Source organism: Rhinatrema bivittatum, chromosome 5 (assembly GCF_901001135.1).
Source record: "Rhinatrema bivittatum chromosome 5, aRhiBiv1.1, whole genome shotgun sequence".
NCBI lineage: Eukaryota > Metazoa > Chordata > Amphibia > Gymnophiona > Rhinatrematidae > Rhinatrema > Rhinatrema bivittatum.
In genome coordinates, this window is record NC_042619.1 from 300,922,556 (window position 1) to 300,946,985 (window position 24,430).

A 24,430-nucleotide genomic window follows, 5' to 3' on the forward strand; every position below is an offset into this window, starting at 1 on the left:
GCCCACGATTGCTTTAAATGCTTTGTGTGTGCAGCCTGCCAGACTGACCGAGCTGCCTTTCTGCTTGTGTTACTGTGCTAACAGCCTGTCAGACTAAACCTGCTGTTTTCTCAATTGAATCAACTAGAACTATAGCATACATTCTTCCTCTCTGGCCCAATTTGGGGAGGACTTAGAGTACTGATATGCTCCTTTACATTTGTCCGTCCTGCTGCTGTCATGCTGAACCACCCACCCTTTCCTTGGCAGGAAATGCCACAGTGATCTGTGGCATTTCCTGCCAAGCAAAGGGTACTGTCCTGTCCCTTGTCTGATCTCCCCCCATGCGCTGTGGCTGAATTCCTTGTATGTGGAGTTTCCTGCCCTGTGTTCTGAAGTGTGCACAATAGTGTGTCCACACCAGTGTCAGAGAGGGGAATGCCATCCAGCCTGTACAGACCTGTCTCAGGTCAAAACCACCTAACAGGGAAACAAACTTGGAGACTTCCTAGCTAACCCTCGTTCTCCATTTTTGGATATCTTTCATCTCTATGCTGGAGCGCCACACTCTCTCCTGTGGATGATATCTGACCGTATGATTCGCTTCCTAGGAAGTAATATTGCAACCTGTACTTATATCCTCCTTATTCCTCAATTAGCTGAACCCCTTTCAGGCCTGCAGAATGTAGCGAGCTTGGTGTGAGCTGGCTGAATTAATGACGGGAGTAACTGGTCCCATTTTCATCCTGTGGTCACACATCCACTGAAACCTAACTCTTGCCTGAGTGAATCCCAAGTGCTCCCCCTGGTGATCGTTCTAATGCTTCCTTCCCTGCCCAGAAAACGTATGAGCGGCCGCATATCCCAAACATGTTTCTTCTGGCCTAAAACACAAACCACAAGGCTTTAATAACTGACCCAATACCTCCTCCATAAATTTTTTGTTTGTGTTGGTTTTATGTGTATCCACAGTTTTCCTTTTCTTTGAACATTGTTCATTTTTAATACTTTTCATGTATTTAAAAGTGTGTATCGTATCCCCTCCCCCGCCTCATGTCTCCCCTCTTCTAGGGAATGCATGATTAAGACCTCAAGTCCCATCTTGTATGCCTTTTGGTGCAGACCCCACACCATTGCCTTTCTCTGGACTGCATCTGTCTTCTCTGTTTTTTGATACGGCTTCCAGAACTGAACAGAGTACTCCAGATGAGGCCTCACCAGTGACCCGTACAGGGGTATTATCACCTCCTGTTATCCTGCTGGTTATGCCTTTCCCTACACAGCCAAGATTCCCTCTGGCTCTTTTCACCATCTTGTCACATTACTTTGCTACCTGAAGATCATCGGATACTTTTTATCCAGAGGACTCTCTCCTGGTCTGTGCTCACTAACCTCATTTTCCATCGCGTAAAACTCCTTTGGATTTCTGTCTCACACGTGCAGGACTCTGTGCTTTTTGGCTTTGAATCTTAACTGTAAAGCATTCGACCACTCCTCATGCTCTCTTTAAATCATTCAGTCTAATCCTTTAGGAGTGCCCCTTCTATTGCAGATCTTAATGTCATCCATAAAAAGATAAAATTTCCTTCCCAACCCCTCTGCAATGTTAAAACCAGTCCCAGAAGCTCTCCACTAATTACTTTTTCTCTCCTCTGAGTGAATTCTGATTTCTACTCCACACTCTCATCTGCCAGCCAACCAATCTCTAATCCAGCCACCACTCCCGACCTGCTCATTTTATTCATGAGCCTCCTATGATGGACCGTATTAAAAGCTTTGCTGAAATCCAAAGTAAACATCCAGTGCACCCCCTCAATTTAATTCTGTAGTCACCCAACTGAAAAAAAAATCGATGATTGTTTGATCGGACCTGGTTCTGGTAAAACTGTATTGAGACAAATCCTGCAAGCCACTAGGTTGTAGATAGTTCACTATCCTTTTTCCATCAGCAAAGTCTCTGTTAATTTTCCCACCACCAAGGTAAGGCTAAGCAGCCTGTAGTTTCCTATCCTGCCGCACCAGTCCTGTTTCCAAAGGACCCACCAAAACCTCTCTGAGCTCCCGTAGTATCCTAGGTTGTATCTCATGTGGCCCTAAGGCTTTGTTCATGGGTTTTTTTTCTTCCAGTTCCACACACACAACACTTTCTTTATTGTCCTGCTACACCTGTCAGTACATAGTATAAGTTCCAGTACGAACCCAGATCAGTCCAGACTCTTGGGTTTTGTACCCCTGCCAGCAGATGGGGAGAGTTTTTGTTTTGTTTTTTTTAATTGAAACTGCTAAATAACCAAGTGCCACCTGCAGATAGTGCAAAAAAAAAAAGGGAGAGAGAGTGGATTTCCAGTGGAGCCTCCTGGGGAGTTGTAAGGTCCCGGTGGGGCTATCTTCCCTGGTCAAGGCAGACGAGCAGGGGGTTGGCGACCCTTTCTTAGGTGCCGATGCAATACAGTGCGCTCAGCCGAGCACACTGTATAACCCACAGTCGGACGCGGGTTAAATAGGTGCTAATCCACCCCCTAATGCAATAGGGGGATTAGCGCCTATTTAATGTGCGTCCGACACGGAGTGAATGAGTTAGCGCTCATCACATGCAAATGCATGTGAATAAGGCTATTACTCATTCACTCCAAATGCAAAAAAATAAATGTGCGTCTCAGACGCGCATTTATCGCTCAGTTCCTGAACATATCCAGATCGGTCCAGAGAAGTGGGTTGTGTATCCCTACCAGCAGATGGAGTCAGATAGAACAAAGCTTTGGGCACTGCCATGTATAAAAGAGTGCCACCTGCAGTCCCTCAGTATTTCTCTGACTCCAGCAGATGGCAGAGATGCACTCCAGCAGTTTTTAATTTGATTTTTTTCAGTAGCTTCCTGAGGTGTGGCACCTTCATGGGCCATCCCTCAGTGGAAGCCGGGCGTCCGGGGGATTGGATATGCCTATCAGGGTCTCGCCCGCTCCGGGTCGGTGTGTGAAGGCCAGGGGCTCCTGGTTACTCACCACTGACACTGCTACAGCTGCTCCCTTGATCCCTGCTAGAGCATACCCTGTTTTGCCTCAGTAAAGTTTACAAAAAAAAAAATCAAAGTTTCTCTGTTAGAGCGTCTGGCCGGATGCAGTTGGCTCTGAGGTAAAGAGTCGGTGCAGGGGGATCGGGCCCTTGGAGGCTGTCAGCTTCTTGTTCCCTCAGCTCCCGGAGCTCCGGGCTGCCATGAAAGGGAAGGGGTGAGTTTCCTTTTTAGACCAGCTGGTTTTGCTACTTCGCGGCGGCGTTTTCAGTCGGGGACAGGCTGCATTTCTTTTGGCTGGCTGCGCGCGGGGTTTTTTTTTTTTTTGTTTTTATCTGTTTTTAGGAAAGTTTGTTTTCGCCTTCCTGACTGCATTTTTCCCACGTCGCAGCTGTGAGTGGTGGTGCGGCAATTGCGACCTTCTCCCCCTTAGATCCACGAGGTGGCGCGCTTTCATAGATGGGGCTGCGTTCAAAATTGCCGGCCTGCCGCGTGTGTGGCACACGCAGTCAGGCTCTGGATGAGGCCTTTTTATGAACTGATTGTGCTCAGGAAGTAGGAGAATTGTCTGAATCGGAAGGCCCCCCCAGGGATGGCCCGGATGCCCCGGACCTAGAATCGTGGGAGGAGGATCCCCCTCCTGTGTTAGCTCCTTTAGGGGAGGACCCCACGGGACAGCGGGCGCTGCACCGCCAGTGATTTCCCCGAAAGGGGAGGGGGCCTGGAGGGTTTTCCATGGAATTTGTCCTCATGCATGAAGCCTTCTTGGCTTGCAAACGCTCGGCAGTGAAGAGACCGGGAATCCCGGGGGACGTCTGTCGTCCTCCTCCTTATAGGATCACAGATCCTGGGCAACGCCCTATGGATCAGGGGCGACAGAGAGAGGAGGGCGCTCAGGGCCCTCAAGGCCCACTGCCGGGATCAGGATCTGCTCCGCCTGTGGGAGCAGGTGCGGGGACGGACCCAGATCAGGCGGATGTGGATACGGACGATACAGATGACCCGATACACTGCCTGCGGAGGGTGATGATCCTAGTGTGGTCTCCTTATTTAAAAGGGAGGAACTGCGTCCCCTTATTCCTCAGGTCCTGGGCCTTAAGATGTCTCAGGAGGAGTCTGACAATGAGGGGGTTAATCCCATCCTCGATGGCATTAGGGTTCCCACTACTTCCTTTCCTCTACCGAAGAAAGTACGCAAACTGGTGACCCGGGAGTGGGAGGTCTGAAAGTGGGCAGAGCGATGGCTAAACTATATCCCCTGTTGACGGATGTGTTAGACCTGTTGAAGATCCCTAAGGTGGATGCTGTGGTCTCAGCTGTCACTAAGAAGACCACTATCCTGGTCGCTGGGGCGGCCGCCCAGAAAGACATGTAGGACCGGAAGCTGGAAATCCAGTTGAAGCAGGCATTTGAGGTCGCAGCTCTGAGTCTTCGAGCGGCAATCTGCGCCAGCCTGATGCAGAGAGTATGTCTGTGTTGTGTTCAGGAGGTGTCTGCCAGTGCTGGAACAAGCGGCGGGGCGTTACAGTCCACCTGGTTGGAAGCGGGTGTTGCATACGTGGCGGATGCTCTGTATGATCTGGTGAGGACCTCAGGGAGAGGTATGGTCTCCATGGTGTTGGCGCGGCGTCTCCTCTGGTTGAGGAATTGGGCAGCGGATTTGTCCTCTAAAACCCAGCTGTGCAACCTGCCTTTTAAGGGCAAGCTCCTGTTTGGAGAGGAACTGGATCAGCTGGTGAAACTGCTGGCGGAATGCAAGGGCAATCGGTTGCCAGAAGACAGGAGATTATCCAAGAAGGCCTTTCCTCCTCGAGCACGTTTCTGGGACACCCGTTGATACAGGACTAGTAGACACACCACACCGACCGCTTCTAAACAGGCTACAAGGCGCCAGCAATCCTTTCATGGGGTTGCCGACTCGGTAGGGACTTGGGGCATCTGGGTGCAGGAAGCACCACCAAAGCCTCCCAATAAAGCCTCGAGCACTCATTCCATCGTCAAAGCTGTCGTAGGCATATTATCCAACTTTTACACGGAATGGGCAAGAATTACCTCAGACTGTTGGGTCTTAGAGGTGATCAGAGACTGATACACCTCCGGTCCGGGGGGTGTTTGTGGAATCCCGAATGGCCTCACACAGCAAGCGTGAGGCAGTCTGGGGGACCCTGCAACGACTTCTCGACCTCAGGGCTTTTTTCCCGGTTCCAGAGACACAGCAGGGAAGGGGCCGTTACTCGATTTTACTTTGTGGTGCCCAAAAATGAGGGCACGTTTCATCCCATCCTCGATCTGCAGAAAGTGAACCGTTGCCTTTGGATTCCTCGTTTTCGGATGGAAACATTGAGGACGGTGATGGCGGTTCGGACAGGGGAGTTTTTGGCGTCCCTGGATCTCACAGAAGCGTATCTTCATATCCCTATCAGGTTAAGTCACCAGAGGTTTCTACGTTTCAAGGTGTTGGGACAACACTTCAAATTTTGAGCCCTCCCTTTTGGCCTTGCAACGGCTCCTCGAACGTTCACAAAAGTAATGGTGGTGGTGGCAGCATTCCTTCGGAAGGGGGGGATATTGGTCTACCTGTACCTGGACGACTGATTCGTGCAAAGTCTCAGGAGGACTGCGAGAGGTCGGTGCACATGGTGATGTTCATGTTACAGTCACTGGGCTGGGTGATCAATGTCCAGAAGAGTCACTTGGAACCCACCCAGGTGCTGGGTTATCTGGGAGCCCAATTCGATATCATACAAGGAAAGGTGTTTCTGTCAGCAGACCGAATAACGAAGTTGCAAGACCAGATCCACTCACTTCTTTGGAGGACCACTCCCACAGTATGGCATCATCTTCAAGTCCTGGGCTCCATGGCCTCCACCCTAGACTTGGTTCCATGGGCGTTTGCTCACTTACGTCCATTACGACGGGCACTTTTGTCTCGGTGGAGCCCGGTATCTGAGCAGTTTCACCTGCCAATGCCATTCCTTCGGGAGTCCACAGTCTCTCGTTGTGGCTGTCGAGTGACAATCTGGAACGGGAGGTGAATTTGGACCCTCCGAATTGGCTAATAATCTCCACAGATGCCAGCCTTTCCGGTTGGGGAGCGGTATGTGCAGAAAGGTCCACTCAAGGTCTATGGTCAGCGACGGAAGGATCATGGTCCATCAATCGGCTCGAGACGAGAGCGGTGCGTTTAGCCTTACAAGCCTTTCTATCCTGGATTCAGGGCAGAATGGTGTGAGTCTTCTCAGACAATGCGACGACTGTGGCGTACATCAACCGGCAAGGCGGGATACAAAGTCCCACTGTGGCGCTAGAAGCACCACTTCTGTTCACCTGGGCGGAAAGTCATCTCGGGGGCATTGCCGCCTCGCATGTCGTGGGGGTAGAAAATGTTCAAGCGGACTTTCTCAGCAGACAGCAACTCGATCCAGGAGAATGGGAACTGTCCGCCGACGCGTGGAACCGCATTTGCGCCAGATGGGGAGTATTTCAGTTGGACCTAATGGCAACGCGGATGAATGCGAAGATGGAACGTTTCTTCAGTCGTCAAAGAGAGCAGGGCTCGGTGGGCATCAAGGCCCTCGTGTACCCCTGGCCCATGGGAATTCTCCTGTATGCCTTCCCTCCCTGGCCACTCATAGGTCGACTTCACCTGGGCCAGCTGGTCCTAGTGGCGCTGGAGTGGTCACGACGTCCGTGGTTCATGGATCTCGTGCGTCTAGCTCTCGAAGGTCCATTGCAGCTGGCTCATCTACCACATCTGCTCTGCCAGGGGCCCATATTTTCAGATCGGGAGGATAACTTCTCTTTCGCGGCTTGGCTTTTGGGAGGTGACGTTTATGCTTGAAGGGCTATTCCGAGCAGGTCATTTCCACCCTTCTGCAGGCGCGACGCCCGGCCACCTCTATGGCTTATGTGCACATCTGGAAGCTCTTTGAGGCGTGGTGTAGTCAGCAGGCCTGTGACCCGTTATCAGTCGAGGTTCCTCGGATTATTGACTTTCTTCAGCAGGGACTTGCTAAGGGATTAGCGTTCAATTCCCTTCGGGTACAGGTTGGGGCCTTGAGGGGACAGTTCAACGGCTGTTCCTTGCAGCGCACCCGGATATCACTCCATTGGGATAATGCGAAGGCACCCTGGTTCTTCAGCCGAAGAAGAGAGCACGGTGTGGAGGGCATAGACACTCTCTAGTTCTGCTGTGGCCTCTAAAAGTACTGTTGTATGTCTTCCCTCCATGGCCTTTGGTTGGAAAGGTTACTTGGTGAGTAAAAGGGTATCCATGTCATATAATTTTTAATGGCTCCAGAGTGGCTGTGCCATTCTTGGTTCGTGGATCTCATCAATATGGCCATAGAGGGGCCCCTAAGGTTCAATCATCTGGAGAATCTTCTTCATCAGGGCCCCATATTTTCAGACCAGGTGGTGCACTTCTGTCTGACAGCTTGGCTTTTGAGATGAGGCACTTCAGGTGAATGGATTATCCGGAGGCGGTTATCACTACCTTACTGCAGGCCAGGTAGACTTCATGTCTTTTATCTTATAAGCAAGTCTGGAAAATCTCTTGCGTTCTGGTGTATGGATTGGGATGTGCGAGCTCTGCAGGCTACAGTGTCTCATTTTGTCATCCTTGCAGGAAGGCTTGGTCAAAGGTTGGGCCTTTTTAATTCACAGAAGGTTTAGGTAGCGGCTCTCTTGTCTCCGGGGGCAGGTACATGGTGGTTCTTTGTGCATTTTTTCTTCAAGGGGCAAAGAACTTGCAAACTCCATTGAGGAATTCTTGTCCATCTTGGAATTTGAATCTAGTGCTTACAGCCTTTTGTGCAGCTCCTTTTGAACCGCTTCTGAGAGCAGCTTTGAAGAATTTAACTCTTAAGGTGGTTTTTCTAGTGGCTATTTACTCGGCAAGAAGAATTTTGAAGCTGCAGGCCTTGTCATGCTGAGACCATTTTCCGCAGGTTTCAGAGGTGAGTGTCTTTGCGCAGTGTCCTCCTTTCTGCCGAAGGTGGTGTCAGGGTTCCATGTTAATCAGACGGTGGAACTTCCGGCCTTTCTGGACCTGGATCCCTCAGCTCCTCATGCAAGGGAGCTGAGGCTTTTGGATGTCCGGCGGGCATTGTTGAGATATCTGAAACTCACTAATGATTTTCATACTTCGGACCACTTTTTCATTCTTTAAAGTGGTCCAAGTTGGGGATGTCAAGCATCCAAAGCTATGATTGCGTGTTGGCTCAAGCAGGTGATTGATTTGGCTTATATTTCTAAGGGTCTGCCAGTGTCTACAGATTTGAGGGCTCATTTGTTGCGTTCACAGGCAGCCTCTTGGGCTGAGGCCCAGCAGGTGTCACCGCAGGAGATTTGCCGGGCAGCGACTTAGAAGTCATTGCACGCTTTTGCCAGACACTATCAGTTGGATGTCGGGGCTCCGACTGTGGCCAGATTTGGTGAGTGTGTTCTGCGAGCGGGACTCTCCAGGTCCCACTCAGTTTAATAGGTTTAGGTACATCCCAGGAGTCTGGACAGATCTGGCTATGTACTGGAAAGAAAAATTGGTTCTTACCTGAATTTTTGTTCCTGTAGGACCCACAGATCAGTCCAGAGATCTGCCCATAGTAGGGGGAGAGTCATCTGATCGGTTTGTCTATTGGTTTATAGCTATTTCAGAATTGTTAGCTGGTCACTATGTTGTTTTTCCTTTGTAAGAGAGAGTTGTCAGTGTCACCACCCTCCTGTTCGTGGGGTATAAGCTGGGCTGTTAAATTTAGTTGATTTATGGGCATCTTGGCTTGGATACAGGTCCATACTGAGGGACTGCAAGTGGCACCCTTGGTTATATGGTAGTTTCAATAAAACTTTATCTGTCTCCATCTGCTGGCAGGGATACAAAAGCCAGGAGTCTGGACTGAGCTGTGGTACTATAGGAACAAAAATGATCAGATAGCCAATTTTCCTATTTTCCCCCTCCTTCACTGCTGACTGAGACAGAGGACACATCTCTTTTTATGACTTCATTCTGGGCTTATATGGGGGATTCTGGTCTGAGGCCGATCCCAGTAGTCTCTCTCTCTCTCTAGCAGTTGTGATGGTTAGGTAGGTGTTCTAGCTCCCAGAGTCTTTGTTCATCCTCGGCCTGGTTGAGTCCTCTGGCTCCTGGGCTAACAGTCCTTCGGGATTGCCCTCCCTGGTGGGAGCCTGCTCCTGGGCAACAAAACAATTATTTATTCCTTTTTTTAAGTCCCAGTTGAACTCCGTTAGTGGTCTGGTAAGTACCCTAGTGGGGGGGGGGGGGGTTTCCCTCTTCTCCACCCAGAGGATTGGGAACCCAGGGTATGTGGTAAGGTTGGATGCTGCTCCTTTCCCGATTCCATCCCCTTTTTTTTGCTTTGCCTCCTTTCCTCTCGCCTTTCTGCTCTGGACACAGCAGGGTCTTCAGAAAGTTAAAAAAAAAAAAAAAAAATGGAGGAGGAGACAAGAAGCTGGGATGGAGGCCTTGGTTGCCAGTGGCACTCGAGACTCTGCAGGGGTGAACACCTTCTTTTTTTTTTTTTTTTTTTTTTTCTCTCCCCTTGACCCCTCTCGAAGCTGAGCCAGAAGAAGAAAAAGAAACTAGAAAGCTGTTCAGCTGAGTACCGAGGCTGGTGAGCTACAGCAGCAGGAGTGCTGGGGGCATGGCATAACCTGGGGCAGATCGCGATTCGAGTCGCTCGACTGTGGGCTGCCAGGTCGGGAGTCCCTAGGGTCTGTGCTAGTTCAAAAAATAAAGAGAGGGAGAGCAGTGTTGCAGTGGGACAGGTCCCAGCAAGGCCACGTTTCAGCATCAGTCAGGACTTCAGTTTTACCTTTTGAACCAGTTCTTTTTAGCTTATTTTAACTATGAGATTCTTTGGGTTTGATCCTACCCATTGTTTGTTTTTGTTTTCTTATACATAATTTATCTCATCATTGAACAGTTTTTCTGACCTGTTTTATAAGATTTTGTTTCATTTATTTTTTTAATGAGTTCTGCCACTCTTTTTGTTTTGGTTTTCCTTATCGTAGGGTAGTGCCTTTTTTTTTTTTTTTTTTTTTAGTAGTAGTAATTCCCATATTGACCCTAGAATAGGTATCGCAGCCTGCAGTGAACCTTGGGTTTGGGGGCCTAACTTGATCGGACATGACCTTAACCTGGATCTAAGAATGCAGCTGCGATTGTAGTCCTTCAAAGGCTGTGCCCCTCCTCCCTGGGGTGCTCAGGTTCCAGCAAACATCTCCTGAGTAGTTTCTTTCCTCATTCCTTCTCTCCTCTCCCTCCATCCCCCCTTCCCACAGGGTGCTCACGTGACGGTCAACGCCAGGGCAGAGGAAGACGTGGAGCCCGATTCCGTCATGGAGAAAGTGGCAAAGGCATCTGGCGCAAACTACAATTTCCATAAGGAGTCCAGCAAGTTCCAGGACTCGGGCCCCCAAGGACCTGTGGTGAGCACGGCCCAGGAGATGGGGACAGACTCTGGGTCCTTTAGTACCCTAAATCTACAGGAAGCTTGGCTAGTTTTGGTGGTTTGAATTATTATTATTATTATTTTTTTTTTTTGTGGTGGAACTCTAGATATTCCTATCTGGGCTCCTCCTCGCTCACCCATCCTATATCTTGAGGCATTTCTTCCCCTCAAAACCTTTCATGAACCAAGCCTTGGCAAATGGTTTTTATACTGGGTACATCGTGTCAGAGTGGGCATGGCCCCAATCACCAAGTGCATGTAGTTGCCTACTGTCGCACTCAACAGAAGATGACCCCTGAAAAGCCGGAGAAAAGTATCAGGTTTTGATCTTGGATAAATCTGTTCCTGCAGCAATTCTTTGTGCAGGTCAGAAATAATATGCCGATGTTGACAAAAAAAAAATAGCAAACCTTGCTCATTTTGGCATCTTCTCTTCTTTTCCAGGGATCTGTCTATCAGAAGACAAATGCTGTATCCGAGATCAAACGAGTCAGCAAAGACACCTTCTGGGCAAAGGCCGAGGTGAGTCTTTCAGCCCTCAACTGGACTGACTTAAGCTCCCTCTTGTGATAAAAGAAATATAGTTGGTGGAGCTACTACTGTAAGCCTAGCCTGTCTGGGTGTTTAGATATTCAGAATGAATATGCATGAGAGATTTGCATCTGTTAGTCTGCTTCATAGACCTAATATATGCAACTGTATCTTATTTATATGGTGTCAAGCTCTGTACCGCTGTAAGTGTCTCCCGTGAGCGATCCAATCCTGGAAGTGACTAGCTCTGTGTCCCTGTGCCCGCCCCCTGAGCCATCTGGCCCTTGCGGTGACAGGTTCCGTCTCCTGTGCCTGTCCCCTGAACCATCAAGTCATGGAGGTGACAGGCTCTGTCCCTCCTGGGATAAGCAGTTCTGTTTTTATAGTGAGAACATTTTCTGGAGCTTAGTTTTGACCTTGGTTGTGGGCTTAGACCTACTTGATCCAGTGCCATGGCTGTTCGAATACTGCCAGTGTCCTTGGGCTTCCCTTGCAGAAAGATGAGGAGAACCGGCGACTGGAGGAGAAGAGGCGGACAGAAGAGGAGCGCCAGCGTCTGGACAGAGAGCGCCGGGAGCATGATCAGAAGGAAGCTGAGGAACGGGAAAAGAGATTTAAGGAGAGAGCCAATCAGATTGATGCACAAAAGTAAGTGGCAAGGGTGAGCCAGAAAAGCTTGCCGCTTGGTTCTGTAAGAGCTTAGAACAGAGTGGCGTCTTGAGAAAGTGCTTTGGGATGCAAGTTTCTCATTACGTGGTCTGGAATTCCCTATGGCCTTGGTGCTATTGGAGCATCACTGGCAATGCTGGATTTTGGTGCAGGTGTTGCTGGTTTGCTCCTATAACTGAGGATCCTGTCTTCTGGTTTCCTACAGGAAGTTTCAGCAGCAGCAGGAAATTATCAGTAGAGACAAAGAGAAGCAGCAGTGGGTAAGGATCGTAGCCAGTGATTTAATGCAGTGTTTTGTTTTGTTTTTTTCCTGTCCAGTACTTTTCTTAGCACTTTTGATTATTGGATTGCTGTGAAAAGAGACTTGACTGATATTGCTGGAAACTAAGGTCCTTTTGGACCAGGGAATAGGTTCATCCTTGGGAGCTCCAGCTCCATGCTCTTCCTCACTGTCTGCCAGAATATCTGAGCACTGCTGTGAAGGGGAGAAGTGCCATCTGCGCACTTGCAGTGTCTGGAGATCGCAGCTAGGGCATCGCCTGCTGTGCTTTGTTTTAGTAACGTTCTCACTCTCTGACCCCCTCATCCAGTACTGATACTGCATGGCAGTGCTAGGGGAGGTGCTCTCCTTCCAGGACCAACGCCTCAGGGCAGTGCTTGTAGTTGGAGAGAGTGGGCACTGCAGGACTTTGAGTACTGTCGTCCTAGTGCAGACGCTGCAAGGTGCAGAGCTAGGGGAAGTGCTGTCCTTCCAGCGCTGCACTAGGGATGGTAACCCCTGCTAGGGCAGTAATGGGGGAGGTGTGCACTGCCGGAGATGCTGCAGGGTAGTACCAGCAGAGTTCTGCTGTTTCCACATCCTCTCTCTTTCCCTCCCCCCATCTCTCTGTGAGCCTTTCTGGTCCTGGGTAAATCTGCATCCTTGTGTCTTGCAGAGAGAGCAAGAAGAGGAGCATCAGGCCAAGATGCAGAGAGGCATCAAACGGAGTGGATCCGTGGAGAAAGCTCAGGTATTGTGGGAGGGCTGCTTGCATACAATTGTGCTCGGCTTAGGGACCTTAACATGTATCTGTAGGGCAGCAGACGGACTATGTTTTTATATACCAGAATATCTCTGCTGCAAAGCCATTAGGGAAACTACCCTACTGCCTAAACTTGGTGAATATGTTGGCCCATGTGGAAATGAAGAATAAACTGCCAAGCGCTTCAGGTCAGGACTGAGGTGCATTGGCAAATCAGTGTGGGAGCGTCTCAGTACTGGAGTATCAGGGGCTGCCGCAGGGAAGGACCGAGACGCATCAGTTTATGGAGCAGTTGTGCATGACACAGGCTGCCTTTTTCTTTTTGCCAGAGCAATTTCTGTCCCTCAAGGCCTCTCCTCTCCTCTCGGCCCGCGTGTCTGGCAGCACTTCTCCACGCTCACCCTGCCCATCTTTACTGTACCCTTTCTCACCGTGACGGATTGGCCCATTATAGTACAGTCCTAAAATTGATGGATTTTATTTACTACTTCCCCCCACCAGGAGGCGGCGTCTGTCATATCCCAGCGATCTCAGAACCCCCGTGAGCTCTTCAAACAGAGAGAGCGAGCCATGTCCACCGAGACGGCGCCAGTCGCTGGCCAGCCAGGTAGGACAAAGTCCGGTGCACTCCACACCCCTGCTTTATTGAATGCTGGGCACTTACAATGCAGAAAGGGTCTCTGTATTTTTTTTGCCTTGTTTTACCAGCTCCCATCCATGTAGGCTTGATGAGATGCAGAGCAGCAGGAAGCCCTTTGATGTCTGACTACAAGGTCATGACATGTTCCAGGGTGAAGGCGTTTCTAGCCGCCCAGGTAACTGCCCCGTTACCAGTCTGGGTTGGTTTTGTTATACCAGGCAAATTGTGTCCTGATTTTAATATAAAGCTTTTCTTGTAATGCACTTCAGAGGGGTGTGCAGAAATCCTTAAAATCCAGGATTTATTTAGCCTTTGAAACGATTGGATGTGACTGAGTTGCAGAGTCTTTGCCTCTTTTTTTTTTTTTTTTTTTTTTTTTTCAATTTGGCGTAACGCTACCATAGGACATGCTGTTACCTGCAGCTTCTTTGCTTTTCAGCCGTTCCTGCACATTGTGGAAGTAAGCAGACTCCACGCCGAGGGTAACTGGCACCCTAGAGTTCCAGTATCACCTGGGAAGCTGATGGGTGATCTGGTCCTGGCAGGATCGCTGTACTCTATTTTTTTTTAAAATTTAAAAAAGAAAAGTTACCTTTAAATTGGAGAAAGATTGAGCCACACTTTCCTGCAGGCCCTCCTACATTACCCAGTTTATAATTGACCAATAGCCAATACTAGGTTATGTATTCCTCTCCCCCAGAACTGAAGCTTAAGCACTAAAATTATTAGTCAGATTATGTACCCTAGAAGTGGCTGCCTGCCTATGTCTCATGTACGTTGTGAAAATGCATTTAAAAGATGATTTAGTTGTCAGGTGCTACAGAAGTACAAGTTAGTTTTATAGCACAATAGTCGTGTGTGTGTGTGTGTGTGTCCCACATTCTATACATCTGTCTCTGTGGGTGAGGGAAGAGAATGTTACAGGTAACGTTGTGTGTTTCTCCTGGGGAAAGCTTGCTGGCCTCAGTGTGTTGCTGGTTTTCCACCTTGCTAGGGAAGCTAAGGAGCCCTTTCCTACAGAAGCAGATGAGCCAGCCAGAGTCTCTCACCTCGCCTGTCCGTGCTGCTGCCAGAAACTCTCCTCCCGCCTCGCCTGGGCGTTCGGCTCTCCAGGACACGCCTCCCACCTCACCTGTCCGTACGTCAGGTGTGCCGCTCTGCCGCCTCGTGGCTTTACCTGCTGCTGTAATGCGTCGTGGGGCAGGGTGGCCCTCGGCTTGCTTGACTGGCTAGTTCTGCCCTCTGCCTTAATGCGCAGCACCGCTCTGGGCGAGAGCCAACTGTTCAAGCCGCAAGGATGTATTTTTTTCCCTTTTTTTTTTGCATTTTCCTGGGTTTTCAGGGGCTTTGGTGCTGCCTTGGGAATGAAATGAAAATCTGAATTTTGAGAGGGGAGATCCTAACAGTTCTTGCCTGCTTTTATTGTCTGCTATAATTTCTGATGCTAGTCTGGCAAGTCCTGCTGTTTCAATGCCAGGGTGCAGGGTATCCTAGCTAAAACAGAAAATATGCATCTGATGGCTCCCACAGACAGGGCTTGTTTACAGCAGACGAACGTAAGAGAAGAGACCTCAGAACATCTCAGCCAGGTTCCTCCTGCCCGGGGAGAGACCTGCACGGAAAAGCTGGGTGGCTGCAGGAGAAGGGAAGTGTTCCTCAGCCAGTTATGTCACATGCTAGAAATCCAATAAGTATCGGATAAATTTACATACTGAGTACCTGGAGGCAGTTAATTTGTATGTATTTTGTCAAATCCTGTCTCTTCAGGAAAATCCCATCCTCCTAGCCTAATCCTGTATCAAGCAGTCAGGGTCTCTTCAGGATCAGTGCAGGCATTATTTCTGTATTTCTTTTGATTTTATTTGGGTCCTGACACTGGTAGGAAGGCAGCCCCCAGGCTTTGACTAACAGCAGAACAGCACTGGTCTCTCCCTCACACTCTCTCTCTCTCTCTCTCTCTCTCTCTCTCTCTCTCTCTCTCTCTCTCTCTCTCCATTTCTGTCATGGGTGCAAGTCTTCACTGTCTCTGTCTCTGTCATGGATGTGAATCCTTCCCTGTCTTGGAAATCTGTGTTTCATCTCTGTCTCTCGCACTCGGATGGCCCTGCCCGCCAGGCTCCGTTTCTGTTCTTGATGGTCTTCGTTTTCTGTGTCTGTGCCATCTCTAGAGCCTCATGTGCTGGAGAAATCCCTACCCAGAACTGCGCAGGATCTGCAGGAGGACATGAGACGGGAAGAGTGGCACGGTAGGCAGCCTTCACATCCTGCGTGTATTGGGGGGGGGGGGGGGGGAGAGCGGGTTGGCGGGGAGTGCATATTCCCTGAGGTGGAAATCTGACCACCTCAGGGAAACCAGCACCGTCACTGCTGGCTTGGTTGCTTGTGCCATTTCAGGTACTGGTAGCTTAGTTTCCTGGGAAGTCGTGCAATTTCAGTCCGAGTGCGTCCTGAAGGAACCCCAACGAGCTAGAAGCAGCGTCGTGTTGATGCCCATGGAATGATTATTGACATCACCTGTCTTGACATGCAAGCTCTGTAGCAGAATGGGAAGAGTGGGTGGCTTTGTCTCATGCTCTCTGATCTCTCAAGAGTAAAGCATGTGCCTCGCCACGCGGTTCTCGCCTCTTGAAGTTAGAGGGCCCAGGTGCTTCCATGCCCGGCCAGTGCCAGGGGACTGCAGCTCCGTGAAGACAGTCAGTGTAGAGTGTGAGGAGTCCCAGGGCTACTTAATTGTTCTCTTGGGCCAATGGTGATAGTTGGCTGCTTGCCTCTTGGCACACAAACCTGCTCTTCTGAATGCTGCTGAAAACCCATCAGCTGCTGAAAACCCAGCAGCATTCAGAAGAGCAGGTTTTTCCCATTATGGAGCGGCTTGTGACCATTTTAAACCATAAGGTCTGCTGCCGTTCTGATATTATCTGAACCTCTTTCCATTCTCCATGCTAGCACTTCGGCAAATATTTTTTACATCGCAATCTAACAATAAGCGAAATGTCCCCGTGTATGCAGAGCATCTGCTGAACAGCATTTATTAGTGTGCTAAGCTCCAGTTGACATGTCCCATTTTTAATTCTCCTCCCAATCCCCAGATGTGCGGCCTACTCAGCCCAGCCGAAACGAGCCCCCTGCCCCCATCTCTCCCCAAGAAGAAGAGAATCTGTACGAAGTGGCACCCGACCATCCTGATATCTATGAGGAGGCCCAGGGGGTAGGTATTTGTCCGCCTGGAGAAGGGGGAAGGAGCAGGGAGACTGGGGGGGTGGAGAGAGGGGGCAGAAAGGAGCAGTCATGGGGAGGGGGAAGGGAAGAAGACCAGGGTTTTTAGGTTTGTGTGTGCACAGAGAGTAAAGGGGTGGGTGAAGGGGATGCTGGTGATAGGAGACTTCAGTCTGTTTCATTCTTGCACAGCTGTTTTAGCAACCCTTGCTTACTTGAAGGAGAGTGTGTATTATATGGCTTTTTGAAAATATTTAGTGACTAATTTCTGGGGCGCTCACAAAGATTCAGTGTCTGGCACTAACCCCCACCCTGGTCTAATCCTGTGTCCAGGAGACTTGATCTGTTTTGTTGGCTTGAAAAAGCAGGTTGGAGTTAGTGTCTGTCCCGTGAGCTGGGGACTGGGGCACCTCTCCTCCTCTTATGACCGCGTGGTACAGAGTTATCCGTAAACGGGTGGAGGCAGGATGGTGAGGAGCCCGGCTCCTTCTTGCTCCCCTCTGTTGTTAGACTTGGCTTAACTCTGTCTTTATGCCGTCCTCCCACCTCCTGTCCCTGGGGTTTGGTCTCATTTTCGCCCTTTTTGTTTCTGGCTCTTTCTCTCTTCCCCTCTTCCTTTGATCTCCCTCCTCTCTCTTTTTTTTTCTTCCATGAAGGTGCAGCACCCTGAAGCTACCTACGAGTACTCCTCGCATTTTCACCAGGAGCAGGAGCTGGCAGACAAGGGACTGTGTGCACGGGCGCTGTACGACTATCAGGCCGGTAGGAACTTAGCTTGTGATTGTGAGGTGGCTTGTGGGTAATGCTGACACAGGCGCTCTGTTCTTTATACCAGGTGAATCTATTTTGTTACAGGGTTGTGGGTTGGTTTTTTTTTTTGTTAATTTTTGTACTGATTTTGGCATGGCACGCTTAATCAGGGTGCTGATATTAACACAGCCCAGACAGAAGAGTGTGGACAGTCTGATCTGGTGCTCCCTGTCTGAAAGAGGTTTGTGTAGGCGTCATTAAGGTTCACATTGCTATCTGGCACACAACCAATAAGTAAAAACAAGAGATGAAAAAGTAACTAAATACATTGTGCTCTTCCTGAGATTTCTGCTTCATAATTGGCCAAAAGGCAGAAAAAATGTGTATATCTAGAGAGAGAGATACATATATAGAGAGTGAATTTTAAATATTAGGCGAATGGTCACCTTGATCAGAGAACCACTTTTAACTAGCTTGACAAGCAGCCAATCTGTATGAACTTACAAACATAGGAGTGTCTCTAAAGATAGCAAACAATAACTCAAAGCAAGTACTGCAGTTGGGCACTCTGCCCCCAAGGCTGGAGAATGAGCAAAAAATTGTACTGAAGGGCAGCTCCCACCTATTAAGTTTACAGTTTTAGAAACCACTCTTTTTTTTTTTTTTTTTAATTGGCAAGGAAAGTACACAGAAAGCATGGACCATGAAGCTCAGGATGTGTTTTTGTCTATAGCTGATGTCTGTAGCAATGAGACAATCTCTGCTTGATGTCCCTCCTGTTTCATGGGGTCTGATCACTATCTAATGACTCGGGTGCAGAAAGAACACACCTTGAGCTCTGTTATCCTTTTCTTATTTATTTTTTTTTAGCAGTAAATGAATTTAGATAGGATATTTGTTTGCCTTTTTCCCTTCTCCCATCCCCAGGATAACTTTCTGGGTAACTCAGGTCTCATTGGCCAAGGATTGAAAGGGAGACTTTGCCTCCCCCCAGTTGTGCCACCAGAGCTCATCCCTTCAGCTGCCATCCTCCTCCCTCCCGAGAGCATGGCCTCCATGACACGTCCGAGCCCCGCAGGACCGGAGATTGTCATGGCTTGCCTGTGCTATAGCCAAGCCACAAGGCTCGCAGAAGGTGGTGGTGGTGGGGCAGTGGCTAGTAATCACCACCCTACTGAGCAAAGACAAGCTGAGGTTTACCCAGAATGGAGATCTTCCACACACGCACTGGCTTTCATTGACCAAAAGCACACTAAAGACTTTCAGGAGCAGCATGTGAGGGAAATTTATTTGTTTATTTTTAATGGTGAAGCAACACTTTTACACGTGAAGTATTTGAGAGTAGAGGGTTAGAGATGAGACTTCCCAGCCATGCACTCACCATCGCCACCTGTCTTTCTCTCTCTCTCTCCCCCCAGCGGATGACACAGAGATCTCTTTTGACCCTGACAACATCATCACGGGCATTGAGATGATTGATGAGGGCTGGTGGCGTGGATACGGCCCCGACGGTCACTTCGGCATGTTCCCTGCCAACTACGTGGAACTGATCCAGTGACCACCTCCTCAGCGCTGCCACCACTCGTGCCAGGAACAGATCTATGCCAAAAGCAACAAGAAGAAAAGTCTTACCAAATCTGATGATTTATTTTTTTTAATGGAAATTTTACCAGCACAGAGCATGATGGGTAACAAAATACTCATTTCCACTAAGATCCATTCTAGGCATCACCCTAAAGGGCCAATTATGGGTGTCCTTGGTTACTCTGCTGCGTTGGCACCTCAGCTTCCTTCCCTTTTTCCCTGTCTCCTATCCGCATGAATGCAGCTTTGCAAATCTTGGAGAGATTTTGGTCTGGGGTGAGGCTAAAGCTAGAGTGTGGTGAGGAGGAGGAGGGGGGCTATGCAGAGGTACGTGTGTGGCAGTCCATGTTGGCAGTTTGCCCTTTTTTGCTTTCTTGGAGGGTGCCACTATATGGTGCTGGTGCCGAAGCCTTCTGCAAAAAAAAAAAGACAGTGACGGTGAGCCGACCTCAAATATGACACAAACAGGACTAATCTATTTATATCTATTTAAACAGAAACGGTCACTTTAGCCTGTGGTGCCTGGGATCTAACTTAACCCTTTGGACCTTCTCGCGAATTAATCCTGCAGGCTTCTTCATTCTGGTTTTCCGTTTCTTGTTTTGGTTTAAAAGTGACTCCAAAAGGCAAAGATGCCTTTGGAGACGCAGGCTGCTTCCTCTCTAGCTATCGTACCAGCTGTGCGCCACTCTTACAAGTCTAGATTGTGCAGCAAAGCTCCTCCACTTTTCCTGTCCTCCTACTCCATGCGTCTTGGAATTGATTCTTGGCCTGGTTTCCATATTCTCGTTCGAGTTTACCAGGAGACTGTGCCCCGCCGGCCAGATGTAGTTCTCTGGGCTCGCCCCGGTGAAACTGAAACATACAGTGAAGATGTTTAACTCTTTCCTGCGATACACGAGGAAAAGCCGATCCATGGTGACCACAATAGTCCTGCATGTGATTGGCCCATTTTAGAGGCGTATTACCAGTGACGACATGCACACCTTGACACTAGTGAGTGATTGTATTGCTGAAACTCTCCAGCATGGCACTTCTGACAAAATACCTCTCAACTACTTTAAAAGAGATTTTACAAGTGAGGGTGAGAGCCATTCAGTTGCTCTAGGGTGCAGTAGGGCTGCCGGATATATTCCAAGTCCTCTGCCTGAGCCAGTCCTGGTTATGCACCATTTACCTAAGAAAAGCAGGACTACAAGTCCCTACATGCCATGCGGTAAAAGCAAGCCTGGACAAGCCGCTGTGACCTGGAATCATGTGAACCCCTTTACTCTCTTGTAATTGAAGTATCCCCCCAAGCATCTGAAGCAGCATGGTGTACAAAAGAAAAATGCAGCCAGCTGTACTGTCGCATCTGGAGAGTCCAGGCGAATAATTTTTGGGTGGCTATTTAGTTTGAACCAAAAGTTTTATGACCAAAGTCTGGGGATATTTTTGTGCTCTCATTTGCTAGAGAGAGACTTGTTTTTGTTTAAGTACATTTGCATTTGTTCCTGTGCCTAAATCCTGTACCAGATCCGAGGGTCTTATGTTTTGCAGCATGCACAAGCTGGGCCAAAATACGCAAAGTTTTGTTTTGTTTTTTTTCATGTTTTCAGTAGTAAAAAATTTAAGGAGAACTTCAAACGTCTTCATTTTTTAAAATTTTCTTACCAAATTCATGGTGTTTTGGGAAGCATTCAGTATCTGATCTGTGCTGATAAGGGACCAGATGACGTCTTTTTAACCAATCAAATTGCTTTGGTGTTAGCATTTTTAAAACCCATTCTGGAAATTTTAGTCCGGGTTTCCCGTCAGGGAAAGTAGAACTTCAAATCCTTGTGCTGCGATGAGATTAATGGACACGAGAGCTGAGGACGCTGTCCAGTCGAATATCCGGTGATGTGTAACCTCTGCGTTTAAAGGTTCATGCCTGGTTGCCAGATTTCAAAACGTTAAAAGTATCATTCAAAAAGTCAGACACTAGCATGGGGACCAGGTCCCAAGCCAACTCCTGCCACACAGTTTGAGAACCCCCCTCCCCCACACCGTCGTGTTTGGGAACAGGAAGTGAGGGGAATGTTATCCGGCGCTGGCTGTTCAGCAGAGCGTGCGTAGGAAACTGACCGGTAATCTAAGGAGCTGTGAGCTGGAAGTGGTGGAGCCGTTGGACAGTATTTGGAAGTCTTCTTTCCGCAACGTGGCTCTTTTGGCAGAGAGACCATTTTAAGGCTGACTCTGCTGGTCTACACATACTGATCTGGTCCAGATAATCAAGGTTGAATATGTAGCTGTGTGTGAAGCCAAAAGCTTGGAAAGCTATGCAAACCCCACTGTCGTGTCTTGATTTTGTTGGCCCCCTCCCCCCAGATTAATATTTAGATTGTTTTTCATTTTTAACAGTGTATTGTCCACTGTGTTTTGGGAACACCCCCACCATCGCCTCCTGTAGGCAGCGGCACATTCAGTATCGAGCGAAGCCGCATCACAGCCGAGCTGTTGGCAAGGCTTACACAGAGATCCTCGGGGGGGCATGTGGTGCAGGGCTCAGACCGGCTGTAGAAGTAATAAGCATAGGTCTGCGCCGATTGTGCCCGGTGTCGGGCATGCAGACGGCGAGGGACTTTAGTCGCATGTTTACGAGCCCTCGGATGAGGTTGCTGCAGTTGGAAGGGACCACAGAATCTTCTGGAAGAAGGGAGCAAGAGAACGGGCAAGCTGCGAAGCCTCAGCTCCTGGGGCCTGCACGCACCCAGATGGGCAAAGATGAGCAGATGCTGGTTTGATCGGCTTCAAATTGTATTTTGTTTGGGGGGTGGAGGGGAATTTAGGGATATTAGATCTCTGTGTGAAATGGCCTCTACTGACAGAGGAGTAATCATGTAGCTCTCTCTGGTTTTGTTTCTAATTGTATTGTCTGTAATAAAGGTAGACTTTGTAATTAAAAAAAAAAAAAAAGACTTGATGCTGTTTATTTTACTCATGTGCTTGACATAGAAACATAGAAACATAGAAACATAGAAATGACGGCAGAAGAAGACCAACCGGTCCATCCAGTCTGCCCAGCAAGCTTCACACATTTGTTCTCATACTTAACTGTTTCTCTTGGCTCTTAGTAACCTTATGTTCTAATTCCCTTTTCACCCCCACCATTAATGTAGAGAGCAGTGCTGGAGCTGCTTCCAAGTGAAATATTAAGTTTGATTAGTTGGGTAAGCGGCAGCATAGCTCTCTGCCATGAAGCAGAGGGCAATGCTGGAAATGTGTGAAGTATCAGTTTTTCTTTTCCCCTGTCATTGAAGCAAGGAGTCATGCCGGACATGCACCGAAAGTGAAGAATGCCTTGAAAGTCACATTAACTATCATCAAATATTGAAAAGCCTAATAATTGGTAATACCTATAAGCCCATGAACCCATCCCTGTTTTTTTTTCTTTTTTTCTTTTCTTTTTTAATTGGGAGATGGATGCCCTTCATCCTTCTACTCTGTGAAGGTGGACACCTACCACCGGCCACTGGCATCCCGCTCCGTTAATGCCTCTGTGGCTACTGCCGCTCCATGCAGTGTTTTACTACCTGCTCTTTATATGCGTCCTCTAGAACTGATGGATCCCATCCCTGGGTTTTTTTATTATTTATTTAATTGGGAGATGACAGCCCTCCATCCTTCCGCTCCGTGAAGGTGGACACCTACCACTGGCCACTGGCATCCCGCTCCGTGAATGCCTCTGTGGCTACTGCCGCTCTGTGCAGTATTTTACTACCTGCTCTTTATATGGACACCTACCACTGGCCACTGGCATCCCGCTCCGTGAATGCCTCTGTGGCTACTGCCGCTCCGTGCAGTATTTTACTACCTGCTCTTTATATGTGTCCTCTAGACCTGATGGATCCCATCCCTGTTTTGTTTTTTGTTTTTGTTTTTTATTTAATTGGGAGATGACAGCCCTACATCCTTCCGCTCCATGAAGGTGGACACCTACCACTGGCCACTGGCATCCCGCTCCGTGAATGCCTCTGTGGCTACTGCCGCTCCGTGCAGTATTTTACTACCTGCTCTTTATATGCGTCCTCTGGACCTGATGGATCCACAATATTTATCCCATGCCCCTTTGAAGTGCTTCACAGTTTTGGACTTCACCACTTCCTCCGGAAGGGCATTCCAGGCATCCACCACTCTCTCCGTGAAGAAATTCTTCCTGACATTGGTTCTTAGTCTTCCTCCTTGGAGCCTCAGCTCGTGACCTCTGGTTCTGCTGATTTTTTTCTGTTGGAAAAGGTTTGTCATTGTCTTTGGATCGTTAAAGTTTTTCAAGTATCTGAAAGTTTGAATCATATCACCCCTGCTCCTCCTTTCCTCCAGGGTGTACATATTTAGATTCTTCAATCTCTCCTCGTATGTCAACCGATGAAGACCCTCCACCTTCCTGGTCGCCCTTCTCTGTACCGCCTCCAACTTGTCCTTGTCTCTTTGTAGATACGGTCTCCAGAACTGAACACAGTACTCCAGGTGAGGCCTCACCAAGGACCTGTACAAGGGGATTATCACTTCCCTTTTCTTACTCGATATTCCTCTCTCTATGCATCCCAGCATTCTTCTGGCTTTTGCAATCGCCTTGTCGCATTGTTTCGCCGACTTCATATCATTAGACACTATCACCCCAAGGTCTCTCTCCTGCTCCGTGCACATCAGCCTTTCCCCCCCCCATCGAATACAGTTCATTCGGATTTCCACTCCCCAAATGCATGACTTTGCACTTCTTGGCATTGAATTTCAGCTGCCATATCTTCGACCACTCTTCCAGCTTCCTTAAATCCCGTCTCATTCTCTCCACTCCTTCCGGCGTGTCCACTCTGTTGCAGATCTTAGTGTCGTCCGCAAAAAGACAAACCTTACCTTCTATCCCGTCCGCAATGTCGCTCACAAAGATATTGAACAGGACCGGTCCCAACACCGATCCTTGCGGTACACCACTTAAAACCGCTCTCTCTTCAGAGAAAGTTCCATTTACCATCACGCATTGTCTTCTGTCCGTCAACCAGTTTGCAATCCAGGTCACCACTTCGGCACTCACTCCCAAGCTTTTTGTTTTATTCACCAGTCTCCTGTGCGGAACCGTATCAAAAGCTTTGCTGAAATCCAAGTAGATGACATCTAGCGCTCTTCCTTGATCCAATTCCTTGGTTACCCAGTCGAAAAAGTCAATCAGATTTGTCTGACAGGATCTTCCCCTGGTGAATCCATGCTGCCTCTGGTCCATCAATTCTCCGGACTGTAGATATTTCACTATTCTCTCTTTCAACAGTGACTCCATTACTTTTCCCACCACCGAAGTGAGGCTAACCGGTCTGTAGTTACCAGCCTCTTCTCTGTTCCCACTCTTGTGAAGCGGGACCACCACCGCTCTTCTCCAATCACTCGGCACCACTCCCGTTTCTAGGGATCTATTGAACAGGTCACACAGCGGACCCGCCAGCACATCTCTGAGCTCCCTCAGAATCCTTGGATGAATCCCATCAGGCCCCATGGCTTTGTCCACTTTCAGATTCTTTAGCTCTTCCCATACATTTTCTACTGTAAA

At 48.7% G+C, this 24,430-nt stretch overlaps 1 protein-coding gene across 4 annotated transcripts in view; it reads left to right on the forward strand.

Moving 5' to 3' along the window:
* Window positions 1-19,364, forward strand: part of DBNL (drebrin like) — a 32,257-nt gene extending 12,893 nt beyond the window's left edge. The window contains exons 5-16 of one of the 4 annotated variants that reach the window (XM_029604175.1): window positions 10,289-10,435; window positions 10,903-10,980; window positions 11,486-11,637; window positions 11,864-11,918; window positions 12,594-12,668; window positions 13,182-13,287; window positions 13,760-13,780; window positions 14,315-14,458; window positions 15,489-15,566; window positions 16,410-16,528; window positions 17,193-17,298; window positions 18,705-19,364. In XM_029604175.1, the coding sequence (XP_029460035.1) occupies window positions 10,289-10,435; window positions 10,903-10,980; window positions 11,486-11,637; window positions 11,864-11,918; window positions 12,594-12,668; window positions 13,182-13,287; window positions 13,760-13,780; window positions 14,315-14,458; window positions 15,489-15,566; window positions 16,410-16,528; window positions 17,193-17,298; window positions 18,705-18,844 (1,221 nt within the window). In that variant the 3' untranslated portion in view covers window positions 18,845-19,364. Of the gene's footprint in view, window positions 1-10,288; window positions 10,436-10,902; window positions 10,981-11,485; window positions 11,638-11,863; window positions 11,919-12,593; window positions 12,669-13,181; window positions 13,288-13,759; window positions 13,781-14,314; window positions 14,468-15,488; window positions 15,567-16,409; window positions 16,529-17,192; window positions 17,299-18,704 lie in introns of all 4 variants that reach the window. The other 3 variants (XM_029604174.1, XM_029604176.1, XM_029604177.1) reach the window with 3 other exon arrangements.
* The last annotated feature ends 5,066 nt before the right edge of the window (window positions 19,365-24,430 follow it).